At 40.4% G+C, this 24,318-nt stretch overlaps 1 protein-coding gene across 6 annotated transcripts in view; it reads left to right on the forward strand.

Annotated features, from left to right (window-relative positions):
• The window catches only part of GRM8 (glutamate metabotropic receptor 8), a 766,318-nt gene that overhangs the window by 557,707 nt on the left and 184,293 nt on the right, over nt 1–24,318 (forward strand). For 5 of the 6 annotated variants that reach the window (XM_033958931.1, XM_033958935.1, XM_033958936.1 and 2 more), the window contains one exon: nt 12,310–12,510. The exons of the other annotated variant lie outside the window; for it this stretch is intronic. In XM_033958931.1, coding sequence (XP_033814822.1) covers nt 12,310–12,510 — 201 coding nt within the window. The remainder of the gene's footprint in view (nt 1–12,309; nt 12,511–24,318) is intronic. 6 annotated transcript variants of the gene reach the window in all.

Here is a 24,318-nt window from a genome sequence, read left to right on the forward strand (position 1 = left end):
AGCTTCCTCGTCACCCAGTCAAAGAAGCTGATCAGGTTGGATTGGCAGGATCTCCCCTTAGTAAATCCATGTTGACGGGGATCCCGTAGATTCTCCTCGTTCAGGATCGTATCCAATTGGCGTTTGATTAGAGTTTCCATTATTTGCACACTATTGATGTGAGACTCACCGGTCTGTAGTTTGCTGTCTCCATCTTGGAGCCTTTCTTGTGGAGTGGAATGACGTTAGCCGTATTAAGGGAGAGATTGAAGAGCGTGGATAGCAGTTCCGCCAAGACATCACACAACTCCCTGAGCACCCTGGGGTGTAGGTTGTCAGGCCCCATTGCCTTGTTAACCTTAAGCTTTGACAGCTAGAAGTAGACACCGCTGGGTGTAACTTGAAATTACTAAACGGGTCAATTGCGTCAACCCTTGTCTGTAGCTGAGGGCCGAGTCCTGGTGCCTCGCGGGTGTAGAAAAATTTCTGGAGGAAAAGTCTAAACCTATTAATAGCCAAGTAGACTTATTCTTGGGCATGATTTATTCATGGACATGAGCAAAAGGGAAAACATGGATTCTTTGGATTCCTGCCTGGTATGAGGGACCTGAATTGACCACTGTCAAAGACAGAATACTGGCTAGATGGACATGTTTGACATTTATTTTGATTTATTTGGCTTATAGGAGGCTTCAAGTGTGTTAAAGGAACACATCTGGTGGCTTTACTTCTTGCTTCTACCAAATAACCATTTTACAGTCATGTTGAATATCTCTTAGTGTTGAAGATTTCCTGAAATTTACAGGTGTGATAGGTGTCACAGATGCCACAGATCATATAAAAACTATTAGACTTTGTGAATGAATCAAAACTGAGTGTATATATATATATATATATATACATTCAAATTTAGGGAATTAAAATGAGCTCTAGTGGAAAAACCTGAGACCTTGTAATTAAAGATTGCAACAAATGTAAAAGTCCTCTGCTCACAGATTGGGATGTCTAAATTGAAATTTCTTTATTATAGCTATGCTAAGGAAGTCCAAAAGTTTAGTTTGACTTTGTGACTCTTTAAGACAAGGGTAAATTTATGTACCATTCTTCATTTATGGGATTTATAGATAAGGTTCTCAGAGGAGCAGGAAAATTGGGTTTTTTACAGGGAGAATCTGTCCCTTATAGATTAGAACACAGTGCTAATTGTGAGGTCATACAGAAGTCAGGATGTGTCTGCAGGAAGTAGGCCTTTTACTGACATGATTGGTGCGTGAAAAGGTCAGAGATTAAAAGTGGTTTAGAAAGAAAAAGTGAAACACTGCCACCTACTGGATTTAAAAACTTAACAGAATGGATTTAACATTAAAATTAAGGATTTAACTGTAACATTGATGTAAGGCATTTTTGGAAAGGAAATCGTGATCAACTGTGCCATTGTATTCAAAAGCATGATAATTATTACAAATGATGTCACATAGGGTATAAATCTGTTTGTCCTTGCTTTCTCCCTTTGAAGAGCACTGAAATTGTGATGGCTTGCTCTTCCCAGGCTTAGGAGAACTATTAATAAATCCTAATTGATTATTACATGGCTTTTCCTCATGTCTGTTATTTGAATTCAAAGAACGGAGTCTCTAGCCCAGTCATGTGGTCTAGAGACTCCATTCTGGCAATTCTTTTGACCTCCATATTCAAGTCTTCCAGCCTGGCTTGAACATTAGAAACCATAAACATCTTCTGAGTATCTCCCATTATGGTAGCTGCTATTGAATAAACCCCAAACATCTTGATTTGATAGCCCTCTGGATCCCCAAAATAACTGGACTGAAAAAAATGCCTATTAAACATTACCCAGAGGGCTATTGAAAACTATCTAGGTCTCCCACTAGGTGGTGATGGCTGTGTTCACCAAGTGGTACAAGAACATAAGAACATATGACCTGCCATACTGGAATAAACTGCAGGTCCATCAAGGCCAGTATTCTGTTTCCAGAAATGGCCAACCCAAGACACAAGTACCTGATATGATCCTAAAATAGCAACTGCTTTTATATTCATTACTACCTTGTTCTGTCTGTAAAACGTAAAGACATTTGAATAATCTTTTAAGTTCTGTCAACTGTGCTTCACTGGAGTCTAGTTGTGCAGGTACAAGTTAAAAAGGGTGCATGGATAAAAGAAAAAAAATATGATATATGATAGAGCTTCTCAGACTTCCAGAAGGTGGGTTGTGTTCAGCTTAATTATACAAGGTAGGAGTCAGACTATAAAATCATCTTCAAATGATCTTAGAATGAATATCTACTCTGTATATTTCTATATGCCAATATATTTTGCTTGCATGACTATAGAATACAAAGTAAAACTTATTATAATCACCTCTCTTCAAAAAATATTGTATTAATTTAAATGCTATATAGATAAATAAGTACAAGGGGGAGGGGCTAATCTTCAAATTTTCAGACAGATAACAAAGGACTTATCGAATAAATAAAGCATCCTCAGTCCAGATATTTATACCCAAAATAACATCCTCCATGTTAAGATGTGATGTGGAAAACTAAAAAGTCACAAATTCCAAGCCCTATAGCTTCAAAGTGTTTTCTTTGTAAACTCATTAAAATCAATCCCCAATCCAGTATTTCAGCATATAAAAGCCCAATACCAACCACAGTGCTATTTGGTGTTCTAGTACATATTTGTCTGCTTTAGTGGTCTTCAAAAATCTGGTATACAATTCAGCCCGTACACCTGTATTTTGGTTTTCAAAACAACTAGCATATCTGTTTCGACTGATGAAGAAAAGAGTCGGCTAAAAATTGTAGATTTCCAATTGGTGGTGTGAGCAATTAAAATTAAAAGTCTAGAGAGACTATAAATCTGTAGCATAGGAGCAGGCTATTGGTTTCTAGCTGCTTCTTTCTCTGTTGCCTTGTTTACAGGGCTGTAATTATAACCTGATTACAGCCCAGTGGAAAAAAAACACGCCTGTTCACTCTCCCTTCTGAACAGTAATTACCGGGTTATTGTGTTTCATTGCCTTCTCCCCTTGTAGTTCTTTTGAAAATTAGTAGGCTTATCTTAGTCTTTGGTATGACTGTTGGCAGACGGGAATTATAACATAAGTATAGTATATCTTGCTTGTTTACGGTAGTTAGCTTGATGTGGGATGCTATGCTTTGGCATTTAAATCATAATCATATATGGATAAAGAGAGAAGCTGAGAGAGGGATACTTATTTGCACATAAAGTAGTCATTCATAATGCATTTCAAATTAGGGTTGCAGCAAAAGGAGGTCCTGCACGTCAAAGAAAAAATCATTCCGGGATAATTCTATTACTGCAGGCCTATATTTAGATGGCTATTATATGAGGAAAGTAGGTGCCTATTTTGCTTTACAAAATAGCATAACCCAGTGTTTGAGAGTATATACACAGGCCCGAGAACTCATAGAGACCCAAGTTTTGAAAAAGTTCAACCGAGGGGTTGTATATACACGTACATTATACAATAATGATCCATTTAAGAAACCACAAGAGAGGAAAAAGAGAAGATGATTTCTCCCTTACCTCTTATCACTACCTGTTTTCTACTACTTAGGAACAAGGAAATTCACTTAAAGTCAGTATCAGTAATCCCTAATTCTCTATGCCTTAGTACAGGGGTAGGCAATTCTGGTCCTCGAGAGCCGGAGCCAGGTCAGGTTTTCAGGATATCCACAATAAATATGCATGAGATAAATTTGCATCTCAAGGAGGCAGTGCATGCAAATCCATCTCATACATAGTCATTGTGGATATCCTGAAAACCTGACCTGGTTCTGGCTCTCATGTTCCCGCTAAGCTGCGCTGGCGTGCGCTGGCGCACAAAATATTAGGTCGCAGCGCACAAGTTTCTCGTCACAGCGCAGGACCGGCAAGATTGACTCATTTGAACTTCTGCAAGATCAGCATCGGAAGCGTGCGCTGGGCCGGAGAGATCTTGGGGAGCCTCCGACAGTGGCTTTCTCCCCTCTCTGCAGCTCTCCTTTACTTCCCAGCGCAGCGATTCACGAAGGCAGCCTCGGGGCTTTTGCTGAGTCGCGGCTGCCTCTGATGATGCAACTTCCTCTTTCCTCAGAGGCGGCGCGACACAACAAAGGACCCGAGGCTGCCTTCGTGAATCGCTGCGCTGGGAAGTAAGAAGAGCTGCTGGGAGGGGAGAAAACCACTATCAGTCTGGGAAGCTGCTGGGCAGGGGAAAAAAGGGACAGCTGCTACTGGAAAGGGAGAAGGAGAGATGCTTCTGGGAGGGGAGGAGGGAAAGGAATCTGGGAAGCTGCTGGGCCAGGAAAAAAAAAGGGACAGCTGCTACTGGAGAGGGAGAAGGAGAAGGAGAGATGCATCTGGGAGGGGAGGAGGGAAAGGAATCTGGGAAGCTGCTGGGCCAGGAAAAAAAAGGACAGCTGCTACTGGAGAGGGAGAAGAAGGAGAGATGCTTCTGGGAGGGGAGGAGGGAAAGGAATCTGGGAAGCTGCTGGGCAAGGAAAAAAAGGGACAGCTGCTACTGGATAAGGAGAAGAAGGAGAGATGCTTCTGGGAGGGGAGGAGGGAAAGGAATCTGGGAAGCTGCTGGGCTAGGAAAAAAAGGGACAGCTGCTACTGGAGAGGGAGAAGGAGACGGAGAGATGCTTCTGGGAGGGGAGGAGGGAAAGGAATCTGGGAAGCTGCTGGGCCAGGAAAAAAAGGGACAGCTGCTACTGGATAAGGAGAAGAAAGAGAGATGCTTCTGGGAGGGGAGGAGGGAAAGGAATCTGGGAAGCTGCTGGGCTAGGAAAAAAAAGGGACAGCTGCTACTGGAGAGGGAGACGGAGAGATGCTGCTGGGAGGGGAGGAAGGGAAGAGAGTTACTGCTGGACAGGAGGCTGGGAGAAAGAAAGAAAGGGGGCAGGCAGGGAAACAGAAGGAAAGAAGAGAAACAGAAAAAAAGAAAGAAAGGTCAGGGAGAGAGGAAGAAAAAGTTGGGGGAGGGAATGAGGTGTGGAGGAGAGAAAGCATACAGGCTGATAGAAGGGAAGAAAGATTGGATGCACAGTCAGAAGAAGAAAGTGCAACCAGAAATCACCAGACAAGGTAGGAAAAATGATTTTATTTTAAATTTAGCAAAGTGGAGGCAGTATTACCACAGTTTTCAAAGGAATTTGCCCAAATAACTTAATAGTTAACTGGGTAAATTCCCAGAGATGAAAACTTCCCTTCACTTACTATGCACAGTTCTGAATTTATATCTGCTGTCTATATTTTACAATATGGTCCCCTTTTACTAAACCGCAATAGTGGTTTTTAGCGCAGGGAGCCTATGAGCGTCAAGAGCAGTGCTGGGCATTCAGCGCAGCTCCCTGCGCTAAAAACTGCTATTGTGGTTTAATAAAAAGGATGGAGGGTATATTTGTCTATTTTTGTATGCTATAAAAACCAAATACAGAGAGAGACTGAGAGCTGTTGACGAAGAGCTACGTGTGTGTCTTTCTTCCATTCCAGCCAGAATATCAGCTTTGTGTTCAGCCAAACAGGCCCAGGTTTCGCACTGAATAAAGTATTTTATAATTTTTATAATTTTTATTTCATAATAAAGTAATTATAAAATACTTTCTTTGTGTTTATTTGATTCCTATTCAAGAGAATTACTTTATATATAGTCAATATAGGCAGAGAGTTAAATTTTTTAACATTTTCTAATGGTGGTGTGCCTCGTGATTTTTTTCATGAAACAAGTGTGCCTTTGCCCAAAAAAGGTTGAAAAACACTGGTCTAGAAATTGAAAGCATCAAACGTATTGTCTTCTGGACTGTTTTTAATTTACAGTTTACACATATGGATGTAACAGACATAACTACATTTGTTGTAAAACATTTATTAAGATATCATTTCATCCCTACAATTTCTGTGTTCTTAAAAATATTATTTAACGTTATTTAATTTAGCGTGTAGGCCTAAAATTCCTTTGAATACCTCGTCCTCATGTATCAGCAACTTTGACAACATATTTATTTGGCTCATAACTTGCTGGCGCCCGATATTTTTAGCTCACAGTGAAAAAAGTTTGCTCACAACACCCGCCCGCTTAGAGGGAACACTGCACAGGACCCATTTGCAATAGTACCTACAGTTCTTATTACAAGCATCCTTATTTTCGTGTCAAATGGTTTTAACAAGGCATCTGTGGCTTTGTTCTGTTAAAGGAATGAGTACCATGCGCCATTCAAACTCGATCACTTAAATATGATTGTGTTTTTATACATGCAGTCATGATTCACAGGTTTGCTTATTTTGGGTTGTTTTTTTAACAACACCATTTACTGTGAAGCTAATCCCATGGGTCAGCTATTTATTTTGTGCTACGGCACAGGAAACTCAGACGCATATTTCCTGTAAAACTGTACTGCACTGGTTCTAGATTCATTTTGGATGAGAAGTATCCAAGTTTTGGAAAAGGGAAGGAAATCGGGTGCTGCTTTGATAGTGATCTTTTCTGGTAAACCGGCTGCTGCCACAGCTTCTCATTAAAACTGCTGTCAATAAAGTCCCTGGCCTTTGATCCTTGCCCCAGTTGCTTTTATGTTTTGTTTTTGTCACTCTTTGCTGTTACTGATGATATTGAATGATCCTGGCAGTCTGTCACTACAACCTCCTCATGAGCTGTTGGAGCTGATTCTTACAAAGCTGGTGTTTCTACATATAGTTGGTATCATGTAAATTAAAATAAACAGAACCATGTGGGGATGCCATATTGGAAGGCGTCCGGACTCCGTAGTAGAGGAGAGACTGTTCGCCTTTCTCAACTAATCGAGAGGTTTGCACGTTTTGACACTGGGGGCGGGGGGAGGTAAACTTTACCCAGGGCGTAGATTGCTATATCCACAAAACTTGTGAAGAGACCATTTGGAACCCCTGAGGAAGACCATTTTGGTCGAAACACGGACCTCTTCATCAATCAAAATTCTTCTGTGCTTTTAAAATTGAGGATTATCTTGTTTTAATAAAGCCTGCATCAGCAACATCGGACTCCACAGTCTCTCATGTTTTGGACTTTTACTCTTCTTTGGACTCAAACGGTCAATTTTTGTTTGTTGAGAACATTAGGGAACCAGTGGGTACACTAAGCCTTTGTGAGTTGTGACAACTTGAGGAAAAGAAGAGGCTTGAGTGAAGGGAGGAAAGGCAGTGTCAAGGTACTAACCCCATTGGTCGAGCTGCCTTATAATGGCTAACTGTCAGAAAAACCTTTTGAATATTAACTGCTGTTGTAACTAAGGATGGGCAGCCATAAATGTTTCATTTTGTGTCTTTTCTGGGAATGTACGTTTTATCTGTTCTCGTTTAGGCCATTTTTTCATCACAGGAGCAAAGTTGTTGAGTGTGTACTCTTTTGAAAGAGGGTGCCCTCTTTCTGAAAGAGTGTCCACTATGGGCCTGATTCTCTTTTGGATGCTGACATTGGAGGCTTCCTAAGAAGCAGCCGCCGATCGCGTGTCAATCACACATTGGCGTCCAAAAGAGATCACATCTACAATCCCGGTTAGACACCCTAAATGTAGGCCATCATTTTGCAGGCGTTTGCAGGCGTTTGTCTCACAGCTACATAGAAGCATAGCTACACTTAATCTCATCCAAGGCCACTCCTGGATAAAGCCATGCCCATGCCCCACCTTGGGTATGCTTAAAAGTCACTACACATCTACATAGACGTGCTGCATGTCTCCATAGATGCACTCCTGAGCCCTACAATGTGGGTGTCCTGCCTCAGAGAGTATTTGTACAAACATGCATCATTATTGGCTGCAGACAATCTTCCGGACAGATCATCTACTCGTTTCCTTCACTGTTGCTGTACATACCAATAAGATCTCTGTTTCACTATCTGGCCCAGATCCCACAGTACAACCACTGATTAGAAATTTCTCTATTCTCAGTCCATCTACTTCTTCCCTGCTTGCAAACTTCTTTAACTCTGATTTTCATACATTTACTCTGGAAGACAAAGTGCATCACTGGGAGCACTTCATCCGAAAAGGATAAGATATGAGGTTCATTTCATAAATAATGCAGAATTTGTGTAGTTTTTCAATGATGACATTCCCTATGTGCGGGCGAGCATTGTCGTGAAGAATGAGTGGCCCAGCCAAGAGCAACTGAGGTCAGGTTTTGTGCATTTTTCTGTGCATTTTTTGCAAAAAATCATAATAATACACTGCTGTGACACTTCTTCCACATGGAACTTTGTCTGTGATGATGATGCCTTCATGATCATAGGCAAAACTCATCATTTTTTGACTTGATTGAGCTCATCAAAATTTTTTGGGTCGTGGGGAATATGGAGCTTTCCACTCATCATTGAAAAACTATGCAAATACGGCTGGGAAGTGTTATCTCATGCTCTCTACAGTCCAGACATGAGTCCACCAGACTTCGATCTTTTTCCAAAGTTGAAACAACCTATGTGTGGACATCGTTTTGCATCTCTGAAAGAGCTTTTTTCCACCAGTACCTGAGCCATTCGGCAACTGAACAAAAACGGTGTCTTGGATGGAATAATGAAGCTTCCCGGACATTGGGACTCGGTCATTGCAAAGCAGAGAGACTATATTGAAGGATTGTAAAAAAATAAAACATGTACTGTATTTTTTGCTCCATAGGACGCACTTTTTTCCCGGAAAAAAGGGTGCGTCCTATGGAGCAAATACAACCCCCTGCCCGCGGCCGTTACCTTATTTCAACCATCGCCTACTGCTCCTGGACTCTGTTCCTGCCCGCATAAGTAGAGGAAAGGAAAGGCCAGGCAGGTGCAGCGATTGCATGCTGCCGGCTGAGAAGCCTTATCCCCGACATCAGAATTGACATTGGGGGTAAGACTTCTGGGCGTCGGCATGTAGTCGCTGCACCTGCCTAGCCTTTCCCAGCAATTCACTCCATGCCAGCTTCCTCGACCAGCTGCTGAGCCAGGAGTCCTCCAAACCCCCCACCGCTGCTGCTTCCTTGATGTATCCTCACAGCGGCAGCAGCGGGAGGTAACTGAATTTGGTGGGTGGGCTTGGGGGGGACAGAAGAAGACAAAGCTGGAAGGCAGTGAGGGAAACATAGGAGGAAGGAAGGGACAATTGTTGGGCCTGAGTGTGTGTGTGTGTGGGGGGGGGGAGAGAACAAAGGCTGGAAGACAGTGAGGGGAACATAGGAGGAAGGAAGGAAGGGACAATTGTTTGGCCTGAGGAAGGAAAGAAAGAAATCACCAGATAACCAAAGGTAGGAGAAATGATTTTATTTTCAATTTAGTAATCAAAATATGTCAGTTTTGAGAATTTATATCTGCTGTCTATGTTTTGCACTATATTTGTCTATTTTTCTATAGTTGTTACTGAGGTGACTTTGCATATTTTAAAAAGTCATCTGCCTTGACATCTGTGCCCTGTCCCTGCCTACCACTAGACCACCAGAGGGTGGACAGGGTACAAAGCCTGGCAGGAAGGTGGGACCGGATGCAGAGCCTGGCAAGGAGTGTGAGGTTGGGTGCAGAGCCTGGCAGGGAGAATTTGGTTCAGAATGCTTTTTTTCTTGTTTTCCTCCTCTAAATTTAGGGTGCGTCTTATGGTCAGGTGCGTCTTATGGAGCGTAAAATACGGTAAATTTAAAAAATATTGTAATACGGTAAATTTTAAAAAATATTGGCCTTTTACCATTTGTTCTGTTTATTAAGACAGCCTAGAACAGGGGTGTCCAATGTCGGTCCTCGAGGGCCGCAATCCAGTCGGGTTTTCAGGATTTCCGCAATGAATATGCATGAGATCTATGTGCATGCACTGCTTTCAATGCATATTCATTGGGGAAATCCAGAAAACCCGACTGGATTGCGGCCCTCGAGGACCGACATTGGACACCCCTGGCCTAGAATGAGCTTAGTTCCTTCCAATTGGAAATAGGCTATCATAACCCTCTCTTCTTAAAAATGTATCCCTGGATGCTGTGAGAAGATTGCCTGGAGAAGATTGTTCTTCAACAACTTATGTCTCACATAGAACATTCATTAATCTTGCACCCAAATCAAGCTGGACTTTGTGCTTTTCATAGTACTGAGACTGTAATTACTGCTCTTGTAAGCAACCTGCATGCCACCTTAGATGCAAACAAAATCACTTTGCTGGTATTGATGGACTTGTTGGCTGCTTTTGGTCTAGTTAACCACCAACTACTTCTTGAATGTCTGACAGAAACTGTAATTTCTGGCAAGTTCTGGTCATGGTTCTCGTCTTTTCAATCTGGACATTCTTACGTTTCTTCACTCCTGTCTCCTTTGCTTTTTAACATCTTTATCAGTCCATTAGCAACCCTTATCCAAACTTTCAACATCAAATTCCTTACCTGTGCTGATGATATCATGTTTATTTACTCATGCTCTTTTTTTCAACCAGATCTGGAACACCTGCAAGCCTGTCTTTCCACTGTTTCATTATGTTTAGCTAAACAACTTGTGCTCAATCCTGATAAAACTATAGCATGTTGGATCCATAGACTTTTGCCAATTCTGTCTACAGTGTTTGACCGCTCCATACAACCTATCCCTTCTTTCTATTATTTGGGGGTTATTTTAAATTCCCAACTGTCTTTTCAGGAACATATTTCATCCACCGTTATCAATATGCACTTTTTCCCATGTACAGTAACAGTATATTTTGCTTTAGGACATTAGATGTCACATAAGAGTTCCCAAGGTTCTACAGGACTATGAACATAATCTTTATAAATATGCTTGCGAAACGGAGAAAAAAAATTCAAAGGCATTTACTTGAACATATAGGACCCTTTTATGAAGCTGCATTGGGCTTTTTTATCGCTGGCCAAAGCGGTATTAGCTCCGACGCTCATAGGAATTCTTTGAGCATCAGAGCTTTTATCGCCAATGCTGGCGATAAAAATGCCAAACGCGACTTCGTAAAAGGGGGGATAGGCATTTAATCAGGTGCCTTTGTCTGTTTTAAAGTTGTCCCCTTGACATCAGCTAAAAGGATATATAAGTTTCCACAGCAGACATACTTTTTGGCCAGATTATACAAGGCATTCCTGAGGGTTGTGTTGAGGTTAGGTGAGTGTAGCACTGCTGTACACATGATCAGGAGAAGGGGTAAAACGCGGACCTCACGGACCTGACTGACCTCGCGGATATAAACCCGTATGGCCTTAAAAATCTGAGGTCTGTGTCCCTGCCACTTGTAGTTTCTGTCGCTGACAGACCTTGATTGAGATTTGAGCGCTGACGGATCCGTCTCAGCATAGGGAGGGAAAAGTGTTAGGATCCGTCAGCGCTAAAAATCTCTTCGAGGTCTGTCAGAGCCAGAGACTAGTGCTGGAGTTTGGAGACTTCTTTTCCATAACGCACGTCCAAAACCTAAGTCCCCGCTCTCTTGGCTTCTGCTCTGCCGCTGCAGCACTAGTCTCTGGCTCTGACAGACCTCAAAGAGATTTTTAGCTCTGACGGATCCTAACACTTTTCCCTCCCTATGCTGAGACGGATCCGTCAGCGCTCAAATCTCAATCAAGGTCTGTCAGCGACAGAAACTACAAGCGGCAGGGACACGGACCGACACGGACCTCAGATTTTTAAGGCCGTACGGGTTTAGATCCGCGAGGTCCGTCAGGTCCGCGTTTTACCCCCTTCCCCATGATCAGCTGCTTGCAGGTGAATGAGAGACCAAATGACTTCATCAATGGATTTGATTTTATACGATGTTGTGCTGGACAGCTAAAACACGAGTCTCTCTGCTTATGAATCCTAGGAAAGTAAGTTCCAAAGGAAGCAGTATCCTAAAACATGGTGCGACGGTGGTAGCAACGGTGGCACGTGTCAAAACATATTCACTCTTATAACTGTGTTTAAATAATGTTTATTGAAAAAATAGATGTAATAAATGCTACCTCAGGATAATATTCAATAAATTTTCTCTGAACAAGGCTGACAGGTCCTTGAAACAAATTCCTCACACATTAAACTGGCTTGCAGCCTAATAAAACACAAAGCCGGATTGAAGACCGGTGAAATGACATATCCAGAATGCATTCCTTTAACACTCATAGTTCATCTCATATGTCTGCTAGAATAATTTTTTCCCATTTTACCGCTCAACAGTGTGCACTTGCTTCTAAATGGAATAACAGATGGCTGCATTCTACCTTGTCTTGTTTTGTTTGAAGGATGGAAAACTAGGGATTAATTCTGCCTTTCACTTTGAATTTATTTCCTTTTCATGACGGAGTACACGCGTAGAGACAAATAACAACTGACTGACTCTGCTACTTTCTTAGGTCTGGAACGTATCGGGAGGGACTCCAATTTTGAGCAAGAAGGGAAAGTCCAGTTTGTCATTGACGCAGTCTACTCTATGGCCTATGCACTGAACAACATGCACAAAGAACTGTGTTCTGGGTATGCTGGTCTCTGTTCAAAAATGAGCACGATTGATGGCAAAGAACTGCTCAGTTATATTAGAGCTGTAAACTTTAATGGTAAGTAATAAGGTTATTGTAAAAATCTGATCTGCTAGGCATGTGATACTTGATTCTAAAAGGAAAAAAAAAAAACAGTCTTGGATAGTTTCTTCTCGTACCGTCTTGGATCATTATTCCACTGTCCTCTTGGTTTTGAGGTTATCCTAACAGAAAAAAAAAATATTTTCAGATACAGTGGGCGAAAAATAGAATTAATACTGTCAATTTCAGAACAATTTAATCAGGCAGGAGATGCTCCTGACCAGTTTAATCGTGGTGAGTAGGTCATCCCTGGATTTTCAACCCACTTAACCTCACAACACCACTGAAAATCCAGTAAGACAGCCGTTGCAGGCAGTCTGAGCACAGAGTTGGGGAGAAGCCTGGAGTTTTGCATGCACCAGTAGAGATCAGTGCCTATGCCTGCATAGCTAACTGGGCATATAAGAACAACAACAACAACAAAAAAAAACAGTTTTAACTTTGCCTCGTTAGCTATTTGGGTATTGCATTGAACATCAGCCATATCTGTATAACTTACAAGTACCGTTGCAACCCTGGATATTCAGGGCCTGATTCTCAAAACACGCATCCCAATTGCAGGCGGCGGTAGGCGTCCTTCCACCGTCTGGCAGTCAATTAGGATGTACATATATATATTTGAGGAAGGATGCCTACAATGGGTGTGCTTAGGTGTCCCTATATGTCTCTGTAGGCACGAGCCAGATGCCTTAATTGTAGGCCTGCAAAATGCCTACATTTAAGGCATCTGTTCAGCAATGTAGATATGATTCTCTTTAGGATGCCGATGCGTGATTGACACATGATTGGCACCCGCCAAGATTGGTGTCCTAAAGAGAATCAGGCCCTCAGTATCTGCGTCAGATAAGGCCCAACAATGAATATCCAAGTCTCAACTAGTCAGTGGTACCCAGTGTTTAGAGAAACTTTGACTACTGCAGACTGTATATTGATCAAAATGCCTTTTTCTCTGTATTATAATTATTTTTCCTTTTCTGCTTATGTTGTGATTATTTGTTTCAATTTTTTGTGTTTATTTTATGTACTACTGTGAGTATATTTAGTTCAGAAATGCAGAGGAGAATACATTTTGAAATATATTAATGTGTGGGTATGAGTTAAACAGTGAGGCTACTGTAAAATAATTTTCATTCAATAGTTAAATTAGCATAAACATTTCCATGAATGTACTTCTCTATTTTATTACTGTAAAAAAATGTTATGTTAAAACAGTTTTCTGTTTTCAGTTTATCATATTTGCCTGTGTAGGGGAGTAGTACAAAATATATAGAAATTCATAGATTTATACTTTCTAATTTTAAGGTAAACTCATCATACTGACAACATTTGATTTATCAACATTTTTTTCCCCATATTGGGAGAAAACTCTGATAATTCTAGGCCATTCAGTTCTATTATCTGACTCAAGTTCTGTGCTAGTGTCCCCCAGCACAGCAATTTCTGCCTGAATGATCTGGTTAATTTAAAGCTAAGTACAATTTTAACTGTACTATTGAAATGCTACACAGATGGGATCTGCCTGCTGGGAAAACATAGTTGTTTTTGCTTGTGTTGCTATGAGAAGAGGCTTGCAAAGAACACATCGAACACATTGCTTTATGCTGAAAAGAATACATGTACTTTTAAGGCATAACAAACATATTGAAAGCCCTTTTTTTTTTTTTTTAGTTAAAGGCGTAATTGGATTGTAGATTCTATTTACCATGATTTTCACCTGAAATGAAGAGTGTTCTCAGCTGTTCTATTTTTCTTCCTTGGCCATAGTCCATATACCAGACATGCCTCCAAACCATGAATATAACAACTCTGTCAGTCAAAATATACTCCACTGATCTCAGCTGCCAGCTTCATTTAAAAATCACAAGGTCATCTTCAGTTTAGTTTCAAAAAGGAAGCTGTTCTTGCTTCAGGCAACATATGGTTGGCACTCAAATTGATGCCATTTATATTTATTCATAATAAATTATATTGCATAGTATGATTAATTGAATAGAGCGCGTCATGAAAGACTACTTTTGCTCTCCATCTACCCTTTTCATCTTCAGTCACAGCCCTCATCGTCTAAAAGAATGTAGTAATGTATATTTGACCTTATTGAAACATTTTTCCCCCTTTCAGGCCAATGGAAGGAAAGCCATCTGTTGATAAAGAGCTATAATAGGTTAAGGGGCTCATTTTCAAAGCCCATAGACTTACAAAGTTACATATGTTATTTTGAGGCTCAAGTTCCAATGAGATAAATGTCAAAAAAATGGCATGAGTAGCATTTGGATGTTTTTTCTTGCTATAAAATCCAAATCGCTATTTTCAAAACCCATATTTTAGTCGTTTTTCTAGGCAATTTGTCTCATCTAAATTCCAAAGGGGCATGTTGAAGGAATGTTTTGGGCGGGCTTAAGACTTGAACATTTTGCAATAATAAGCATTTAATAAGATGTCCAGGGCACCATTTAGATGTTTGGGGCTACACCTGTTTTAAAAAGAAGGGTCAAAAGGAGCCCAAACTGAGCAGATGACAACTGGAGGGATTAAGGCAAGATCCTCCTTACACCCCAAGTGCTCACCGCCCCCCCCCCCCCCCAGCAACACCATCAAAAGATGTGAAAGAAACAGTATATACCAACCTGTATGACAACTTTAGATGGCCACACAGATATCTCAGCATAGGGGCACTTTAGGGAGTACTGCAGTGAGCAACACTTAAAAAAAGTCCCAGGTATACACTCACCATAACTTACTTATATTGTATGGTGAGCCCTCCAAAACCCAACCACCCACCCAAAATCTACTCTACCTTTGTAAATATGAGATAAGGCACAAGGGCTACTGTTATGGTATATAGATGGGTACAGTACGTTTTGGGTAGGTTTTGGAGGGCTCACTATCAATACTCCCTCTAAGGATTGGCCAGGTTTGTGCAAATTTTTTCTTAAGTGAGCAATAAATTCAAATTTTTTTTCTTGTGAAAATAAGTTCTAAAAACCAACAATTTTCCTTATTTGCAAGTATTTTTGTGAATGATCTTGTAAAATCTATGAGCGACACTCCTAGAATGTATGAACAATTGCTCACGTGCTCAGTTTAGAGCAGGGGTAGGGAACTCCGGTCCTCGAGAGCCGTATTCCAGTTGGGTTTTCAGGATTTCCCCAATGAATATGCATGAGATCTATGTGCATGCACTGCTTTCAATGCATATTCATTGGGGAAATCCTGAAAACCCGACTGGAATACGGCTCTCGAGGACCGGAGTTCCCTACCCCTGGTTTAGAGGGAACATATACAAATATATGGGACTTTTTATGTGACGTTCATTGCCTTGCCCCCTACAGTGCCCCTCTGCTCTGCTGAAATGTCTGTGAGGCCATTCTGCTAAGAATGCTGGCTGCTTCTACATCCCGGGTGATCTTTAAGTTAGGATGCTTATACTATAAAGTTGCTTTTGGTGTTGCCCCATTATATCTCATTGACAGATTTGTTATCATGGCGCATGAGAATAGTAGAAAATTTCATGTCCCTATTTATGTTCCCTTCAGTTAAGGGTTGTAAAAGTAAAAAAACATCATGGGCATTGTCTTTCCTACCAAGCAGCTTAGTATGATAAAGATTTCCGTCCATTATTGATTAGATCCACATCTTATGAACATTTCAGAAAACTCTTGAAGACTTTTCTTTTTTTCAAATTCTTGATCAATTAGATTTCTGTATATCATATTATTCCTGTATTTTCTCATAGCATAATCTTTTGTTAACTGCATTGAACTCATGGCTATGCAGTCTAGAAATTTGCTATTATGTTATGTTGTTTCTGTGCATTTTTCTCTTGGACCTTTTGTTTTTGAAAATGGTCCTAAAAAGATAGACATGCTAAACTCAAAACATCTAGAAAATGGTCATAGATATTTTTCTGATTTGAAAATGGTCATTTTCTCTTCTGGATGTTTGGATATTTTCCCAAAACATCCAAATTCAGACTTGGACATCATATTGAAAATGTCTCCCCACGGAACTTTGTAAGTGTATGTTTGAAAACAAGCACCTAAAGGATTTTGCATAAATATGTTTGTTTATTAAAAGTTTTTGACTGCACTTCAGTTTAGATATAGCACAGTTTACAAATAAAAAAAAAAAAGAGAGAGAAAGGAACACCATTAAAACATAGAAAAGTAAAAAGAAGATAAAATCCAAAATTAAAATTAAAACATAAGAACATAATAATTGCTGCTGCTGGGTCAGACCAGTGGTCCATCATGCAAAGCACTCCGCTCACACGGCGGCCCTCTGGTCAAAGACCAGCACCCTAACTGAGACTAGCCCTATTTAAAATCTAAATAGTTGCCAAAGTGAAGACTCTACTCCCAATATTTTCAAGGAAATGCTAGACCAAAAATATGAGTTTTAACCAATGACCTGAATTTTATGTAAAAATGCTTACCCCAAAACTATGGCTATTCAATCTCTTTATAACAATTGTCCCCATGAAGATGCACTCAAACCATCAGGAAGGTCTATCCAGATGCTACCATAGCTAAACTGGCTACTAAACTCTACCACTTTATTATGACGCACAACTATTTCAAATCTGAAGAGGATTTAAATTTGCAAGTCAACAGCACTACCATAGGTACCATAGGATGACTCCACAATCATCAACATTTTAATGGTATAGAGCACTGCTGGGCAGGATGGACCACTGGTCTGACCCAGCAGCGGCAATTCTTATGTTCTTATGTAATGGCTGTTTTAGAACAATGCTCCCTCAGTTTCTATGCCCAGAGGCCTCTATTCTACTTAAGATACACTGATGACATCTTTATTATCTGGAACCATGCACTTGAAACCCTGAAGAAATTGTATCAGAAATTCATCAACTCTACCATCAATCTGAACCTAGAATAGTTCACACAAGTTCACATTCTAAATACCACTGTGTAATTACATGAGGAATATATAAGAACCACATTATACTGGAAACCTACTGACTGTCACACACATATATGCCCAGAATCGGTGCTACTATTTGGGTTTTTACCAGGTACTTGTGAGTTGGATTGGCCTCTGTGAAGATGGGATACTGGGCTAGATAGACCATTGGTCTGACCCAGTAAGGCTATTCTAATCTTCTTATGTTCATCTACATGCTGTGTTGTAACAATTGCACTGGCTGCCAATTTGATTTTAGCATAAGTCCCATTTTATGTAATGAGACCTAATTACTACTAATGCAGTATAATAACCCAAGTTAACAATAGCCCACGATAACGTCCTCTTTAGTTATCTTGTCTATTGTGGTTGTTCCATTGTCTAGAATGTTTGTAAGAGCATAGGAATTGCTGGTCCATATTTAATGAAAAATCTGCCATTAGATCTTAGGCAGGAAAAAAAAAGACTTGTCTTACAGAAAGTTGATTTTCGTTTTTGTAATAATTTGTATAGTTGATTTTTAGCTTTGTGATTATATACCTGCTTTATTGTGGTATTTTATATATTGGTTTAACTGTTTTTGATTTGTCTTGTTTTTATGAATTCAATATTGTAATGTGCTTAGAAATTTATGCTAGGCAAGATTTAAATGTATAGGTATGCCCTGGACATATTCTTAAATGTTTTATTAGGGCATAAAAACATCCCAGTCATAAGCCAGCCCTAGTCCTACCCATACTACACCTCAAACATGCCCCCTTGAGATTCAGATGAACTTCAAATGAATAGCATAGATATTCATCTAGAAAAAAGTTTTTTAAAATAGTAAAGTAGAAGGGTTTGGCAAGCAAAACATCCATCTTCCCCTTTATGCCACTTTTTGCATGCTTTTCTGTTTTGAAAATGAGCTCTATAGTCAAGTGGAGGGCCATTTTTGAAAAGGATGTCAAAAGTCTGATTTGAATGTTCCAACTAAATGTCCAGAGTCGGAAGCACAGAAATGTCAATTTTTGAAAGCCTAACCATTAGACATCTAAAATATATGTTTTTAAAATTGTCTACATGAACATCTAGATCAACAGGGTGTCCAACCCTTAGGATGCCTAACTTTATACCCCATTTTTGATCAAAGAATCATCTGAGTTGAAAATGTACAAACCCAGACCATTGGACTTGGGAGTGGCCATAATTGTGATGGACTGGCCACACAGGCATGCCAACAGAGCAGTGGGACAACTTAGAGGGCACTGATGTGAATTTCACATAAAGGGTGCCAGAAGTACATCTTACCATAACCCCCTTATAATTTATGGTGAGTCCTCCAAAACTCCCCAAAATCTACTAGACCCACACCTATCTACCACCACAATAGCTCTCATGGCTACAGGTGGCACCTATATGGCAGTAGAGTAGGGTTTTGGGTGGACTCACACTTTCCACCATAAATGTATGTTAGAGTGCATTATGGGCCTGGGTCCTCCTCTCTATGGTTCATTAGCTCATCCATCAATCTACAGAACTAAATGGTTAATTAAATAGTTAAATATAAAACGACAGAACCATTAAAGGAACAACCTAAATTGTAGAAAACATTTCTCTTCACTTTCTTAAACCAAGTGATACTGACAGGAATTAGCTCATCCACCAAGTTACTTAAGATGTTGATGCTGTACTAGGCTTTCCCATACCAAATGCTGCTCTTCTAGAGACAGGTATGTACTCTGCCAGTTAGATTTTGGGGTGTATAGGGCAGTCAGTGAGCAGTGGGGGAGTATGAAGGTCATACCTTAATATGTCCAGTGATCATCTGGTCAGTTTGGGTACCTTTGTTGCACTTAGATACTCCTAAAATAGGAATAGTTCCAAATGTCTAAGTTCCATACAGGATGTCTTGGAAAAGGTTTGATTATTGTCACAAGACTTCCAAGTTAAACCCGCCCAAAACACACCTCTCAGCATGGCCCCTGGAACTCTAGACACACAACAGGACAAAAGTCTCACTAGACGTCTAGGAAAAGGGTTTTGATTTTCGGCACTTTTATGTCCTGGCGATTAGGACTTCCAAGTACCGACTTAGTTTTTTGGGATGTTTTAGGGCTCCTTTTACAAAGGCACGCTAGCGGTTTAATGCGCGTAATACCGCACGCTAAACCACCGGCCGCGCTAGCCGCTACCGCCTCCTCTTGAGCAGGTGGTAGGTTTTAGGATGAAAAGTCACGAACGTTAACCCCGCTAGCACGGCTTAATAAAAGGAGCCCCTTAGTTGTTTTTTTTTATTATAAGCCCCTTAAGCTTTAAATATGGTGATCTGCTCAACTTCCTGTAGTATCCATTTTCCTTAGAATCTAATTCAATATGCCTTTTTCACAATCCCCTTTATTAAAGAAACTTTCATTTTAACATGGTGCTAATATGATGTAGCTGAAAATATGCATTTTTTTCATTAGAATGATTCTGGATTTTTAAACTCATTGTAAACTGTAGTGTCTGAACATATGCAATGCTATGCTTTTAGCACTTGTTTCCCCTAATTTATTGACTTTAGTCTCTGATGCCTTTTCTAAGTGGCTAGAAGATTTATAACAGATGTTCAGTCAAAGGGGCAAGACATTGTCAAGTTTATAATTTGCTATAATTAATGATATGAAGATTCACTCAGGAGAGAGAAAAGTAAACTGGCAGATTTTCATAAAAAAGGAAAGCATTGATGTTTTTATATCAAGAAGCTTGTTTGCATATCAGATCATGCACCTTTGAGCTTGTTTTGATTCTAAGAGTTATTTCATTATATTTGAAGAATGAATTTTTAACGTATTGCAAGAAGGCTCATTTGTGTCCAAGAGGATGTGGCTCTGATTCTTAAGGATATGCTTTCTTTTCCCAATATGAAATTCCAAAGTTTGCAATTTATGGCTCCTTCTACTAAATAGCAATAGCTTTTGCACTTAGGGTCGGATTCTGTAAGCAGCGCCGATATTGGTGGCCACCTTAAAAGCAGCCGCCGATTGCGTGCCAATCACGCATTGGCACAGGTTTCAGAATAGCACCTGTGTGAAAAATGGGCACCAGAAATATAGGCCAGGAATTTTTGGGCCTACATTTCTGGCGCCTATCTGTGCATGAATCACGCCTACGTAGGCACTTTAGGCTGCCTAATGCCACTTCTGGAGTCGGCCACGCCTACTTTGGCATTCAGCAGCTTATAGGTACAATTCCAGTGCCTTTTATTTAGGCACTGATAGGCGCTTCTATCTCACCATTTTTCACAGTTTCTAATGGTGTTCTTCAATTAACTTTGGAGCACCTTAGGCCCTCTTTTACAAAGGCTTAATCGTTGCATGCGCTAACTGCTAACGTGTCCCTAGGATAACATGCACGCATTAGCGTTTAGCGTGTGTTTAGCACACGATAATATTTAGCGTACGCTAAAAAGCATAGCGCACCTTTGTAAAAGAGGGGACAAGTTTAGGTGCTGGTTTAAAAATTTCCCCATTACTGTGCAGGTAATGCAGAGATTACTATGCAGTAAGTACAAAGGCTGTGCAGAAAACGCAGGGGATGTAGCCAGTATCTGCCCTGTTTTGAGGTCACAGAGCAAATGGTTAGCACAAAATCACTGTGTTATTGGAGAGGATGACTTAGAAATTGGTGGAAAGGCATATGGTTGGTTTGCCTATTTCCTAATGGATTGAACATGTGAGAAAATAATTTTATAATAGACCACCAAGTGAGGAGACCATATAAATGCCTATTGTAACCCATTTTGTAAGATGTGTAGGTGCCTATGGTACTTGTTTTTGAAGCATATGAATGTCTTAAAAGGTTGGAATAGATGCACATGTGCTTGACACGTCCAAGTACTGAGTTTGCAAAGGCAGAAAAGGGAGGTCCAATACTGCAGTACGTCCATATATCAAGGGGGCTTGTTGTGGGAATGGTTTGGGTGGGCCTGAAATCCGATCATCCAACAATGATTACTGAAGGGCATCCTTAGTTTGAACTGTTTCCGGTACGTCCAGGGTTCAAAAAGGTGCCTTGATTGTGTAGCTGTCTGATGGAGGGAATAAGGCATGACACCTCCTTAATCCCTCAGTCTGCTGTTTCCCTCCCTCTCCCCTGAAAGTGAAATCAAAAGTCAATAGCAGCCTCTGAAAGCTTCAGGTACTTAACAAAGCAGGAAGCAGCAGGTCTGAAAAAGTAGTGGTTAGTGAAGTGGGCAGTATCAAATCCCATTTCAAACCTTCTTTATTTTTTCCATTATGAGCTCTCTAGAAACAGAAAAATATGTACTATATCTTAATATATAAGCCACATGTAAGCCTGAAAGCAACTGAAATGGTGTACTTTCAGAGTAGATATATTTTTGTTCCTGGAGGGATCACAAATTACAAAATAAGAGTTAAAGTGGAATTTTAACCTGAGTCCCTTGGTTCACAGTCCACTGCACTAATAACTAGGCTACCCCTCTACTCTATATGGATATCTGTGTGGCCATTTTCAAAGAATACTGTCATACAGACATCCATGTCCCTTGTTTTTCTCCATTCATGACTTGGACATTACAGTTTGTAAAATGGATATTCATGCTGGATGTTTCCAGCATATAGGTGTCCATCTCACATATGTCTGAAAAGGAAATTTTGATGGGATATTCTGACTTGGATGTCCTTTTGAAAATATTCCTCCATGTGCCTTTATAAAGTAGTAGGAGTAAAGTTGCAGAAATTGAAATTACAGGTAAAAATGTGAGCACTTAAAGGCATATGCAGATTATGACAAAGAAACCCCTGTCACTGGCTTAAAACCTGCTTTAAACCCTGCCACTAAAGCAAATGTGCCTATTCCTAAGCCCTTTAACTCTGTTCCCAGTGCTAAGATCAGGCAGGCAGGGCAGAACAGAGAAGGGATGGCAGAGAAGAACAAAATACCTGTTCCAAGCCACTATAATCCCTTTTATAAACCATCTGTTAATTCTCTGGTTAAACCGCTGGTCAGACAATCTGACACAGCAGGGGTTAAGGAAAAGGGTGGAGCTGACAGGCAGAATGTGGTTAGAGCACCAGTGAAATTTCCACAGCAGGTTAAATCAAGGCCAGTTGAGAACACACACAAGCAATCAAGAACCTGGAGGGAAGGATGTTCCTCACAGAACAGGGAACGGAAGGCTAGGAGCTCTGTTTTACTGCCTTCTGCTAAGAAACCTGTCCCACAGTACTGCCATGCTGACAAAACTTTGCTTTCCAAGCAGAGGCTAATTGAAAGGGAAAAGCTCTATGAGCAGGGCTGGCCAAACGCTGCTCCAGAGGATAGCTTGGACCCAGTTTCAGAGAGTGTGAAGTCTCTTATGGAAGTAGAGGGATATGTCTCTGAGGGGGATGAAATGGACTGCAGCCCAGAAGCCCTAGACTATATGTCTAATGCAACATGAGTCAGTAAGGTACTGTGTGGGGTAAGGGAATGAAAGTTTGTTCTGTACAAATGGTCTAAAGTACTTTAAAGAAACATTTCGGTTCTTATGATGGACTGTATAATGAATGAGTGTTTGTTGTGTGAATGTGAATATTGGTTAGCAACAGAAATTAAACCAGAATCCCTGTATGAAAGCAAAACATAGTGAGTGGGGGATGGGTAATGCTAACTAACCTCAAAAGGAGAAATAAAGCCCGTAGTGGATTCAGTGACCTGACATTTTCACTTCCCTGATCATGGGAACTTATGGGAGGGGAATCTTAGACCATTAAAACAAGGGTGGATGGTTCCAAGCCCACTGCCCAGAAATAAGAAGAGTTAGTGGGGGTATTTATAATTCAGGTAGTCAGGTAGGGAGAACTTCCTGAAGAAAACACAGTGGGCTCAATACAATAATTGTGCCAAGCCTAAAAAGAGTGAAGCTAAATTCTTGTATATAAGTTCTTGAAACCAGAATGCTGCCCAGAACTGTGCAAAGCAGGGTAGCCGAACTGTGAGAAAGAAACCCTGTTTAAAGGGGAATGTCTTTTGTTTTGTTTTTTTAATTTCCTGACTGAAGCAAGGACTTGTTTGTGATAAATTTCCTTCCAAGCATCATCAGCCAGTGTGGTTGTATTAGAACCAGTGAACGGTGAACTGGATAATAAAACTTGGAACTGTGAATTATTGGTGTAGAGTTTTTTTCCCTCTGTGCTTATTCCAGAATGGTCCTCCAAAGAGTGCTAATACTTGTGCCCTGGGCAGGAGCCGGGTTGCCAGCGCTAGGCTTACCCCTGGCCCCATTACAATATTTTATAAATGCTTCAAAGATCAATTAAAGATGAGTAATTTTTGAAAAAAAAAAAAAAATTTATGCTTCTTATGATTCTATTGAAGAAAGATTTTGTAGAAACTATGTGGTACAATGCTTTTGACATAAAAGGAGGAGTTAAAATATTATAAGATCAATGAAGACGCTGGCTACGGAAATCTCAGAATCTGAATTGATGTTTTGAATGTAGCCGCTGAGATCTTGTGAAAGCTATAAGGTAAAGATATTTCTACATAGTAACATAGTAAATGACAGTAGATAAAAACCTGAACGATCCATCCAGTCTGCCCATTAGTTATACCCATTAAAATACATAATTAAATTGACTTGTCTCTTCTTTGATATTTCTGGGTCATAGACTGTAAAGTCCACCTTGTATTGTCCCAGGTTCCAAATGCTGAAGTTTTCATCCAAGCTCACTCCAGCCTCTCCAACCATCCTGTTTGCAGGCTATCTACCATAAAGTCTGGCAAGTCAAGTTTCAAGTTTAATATTTCTCTTGATTAATCGCTTAATCAATTTCTAAGCGATGAACAATTTAAAATACATTCAATGAGAGACAATACAATACAAACTTTAAATAA

Source organism: Geotrypetes seraphini, chromosome 9 (genome assembly GCF_902459505.1).
Source record: "Geotrypetes seraphini chromosome 9, aGeoSer1.1, whole genome shotgun sequence".
Classification (NCBI taxonomy): domain Eukaryota; kingdom Metazoa; phylum Chordata; class Amphibia; order Gymnophiona; family Dermophiidae; genus Geotrypetes; species Geotrypetes seraphini.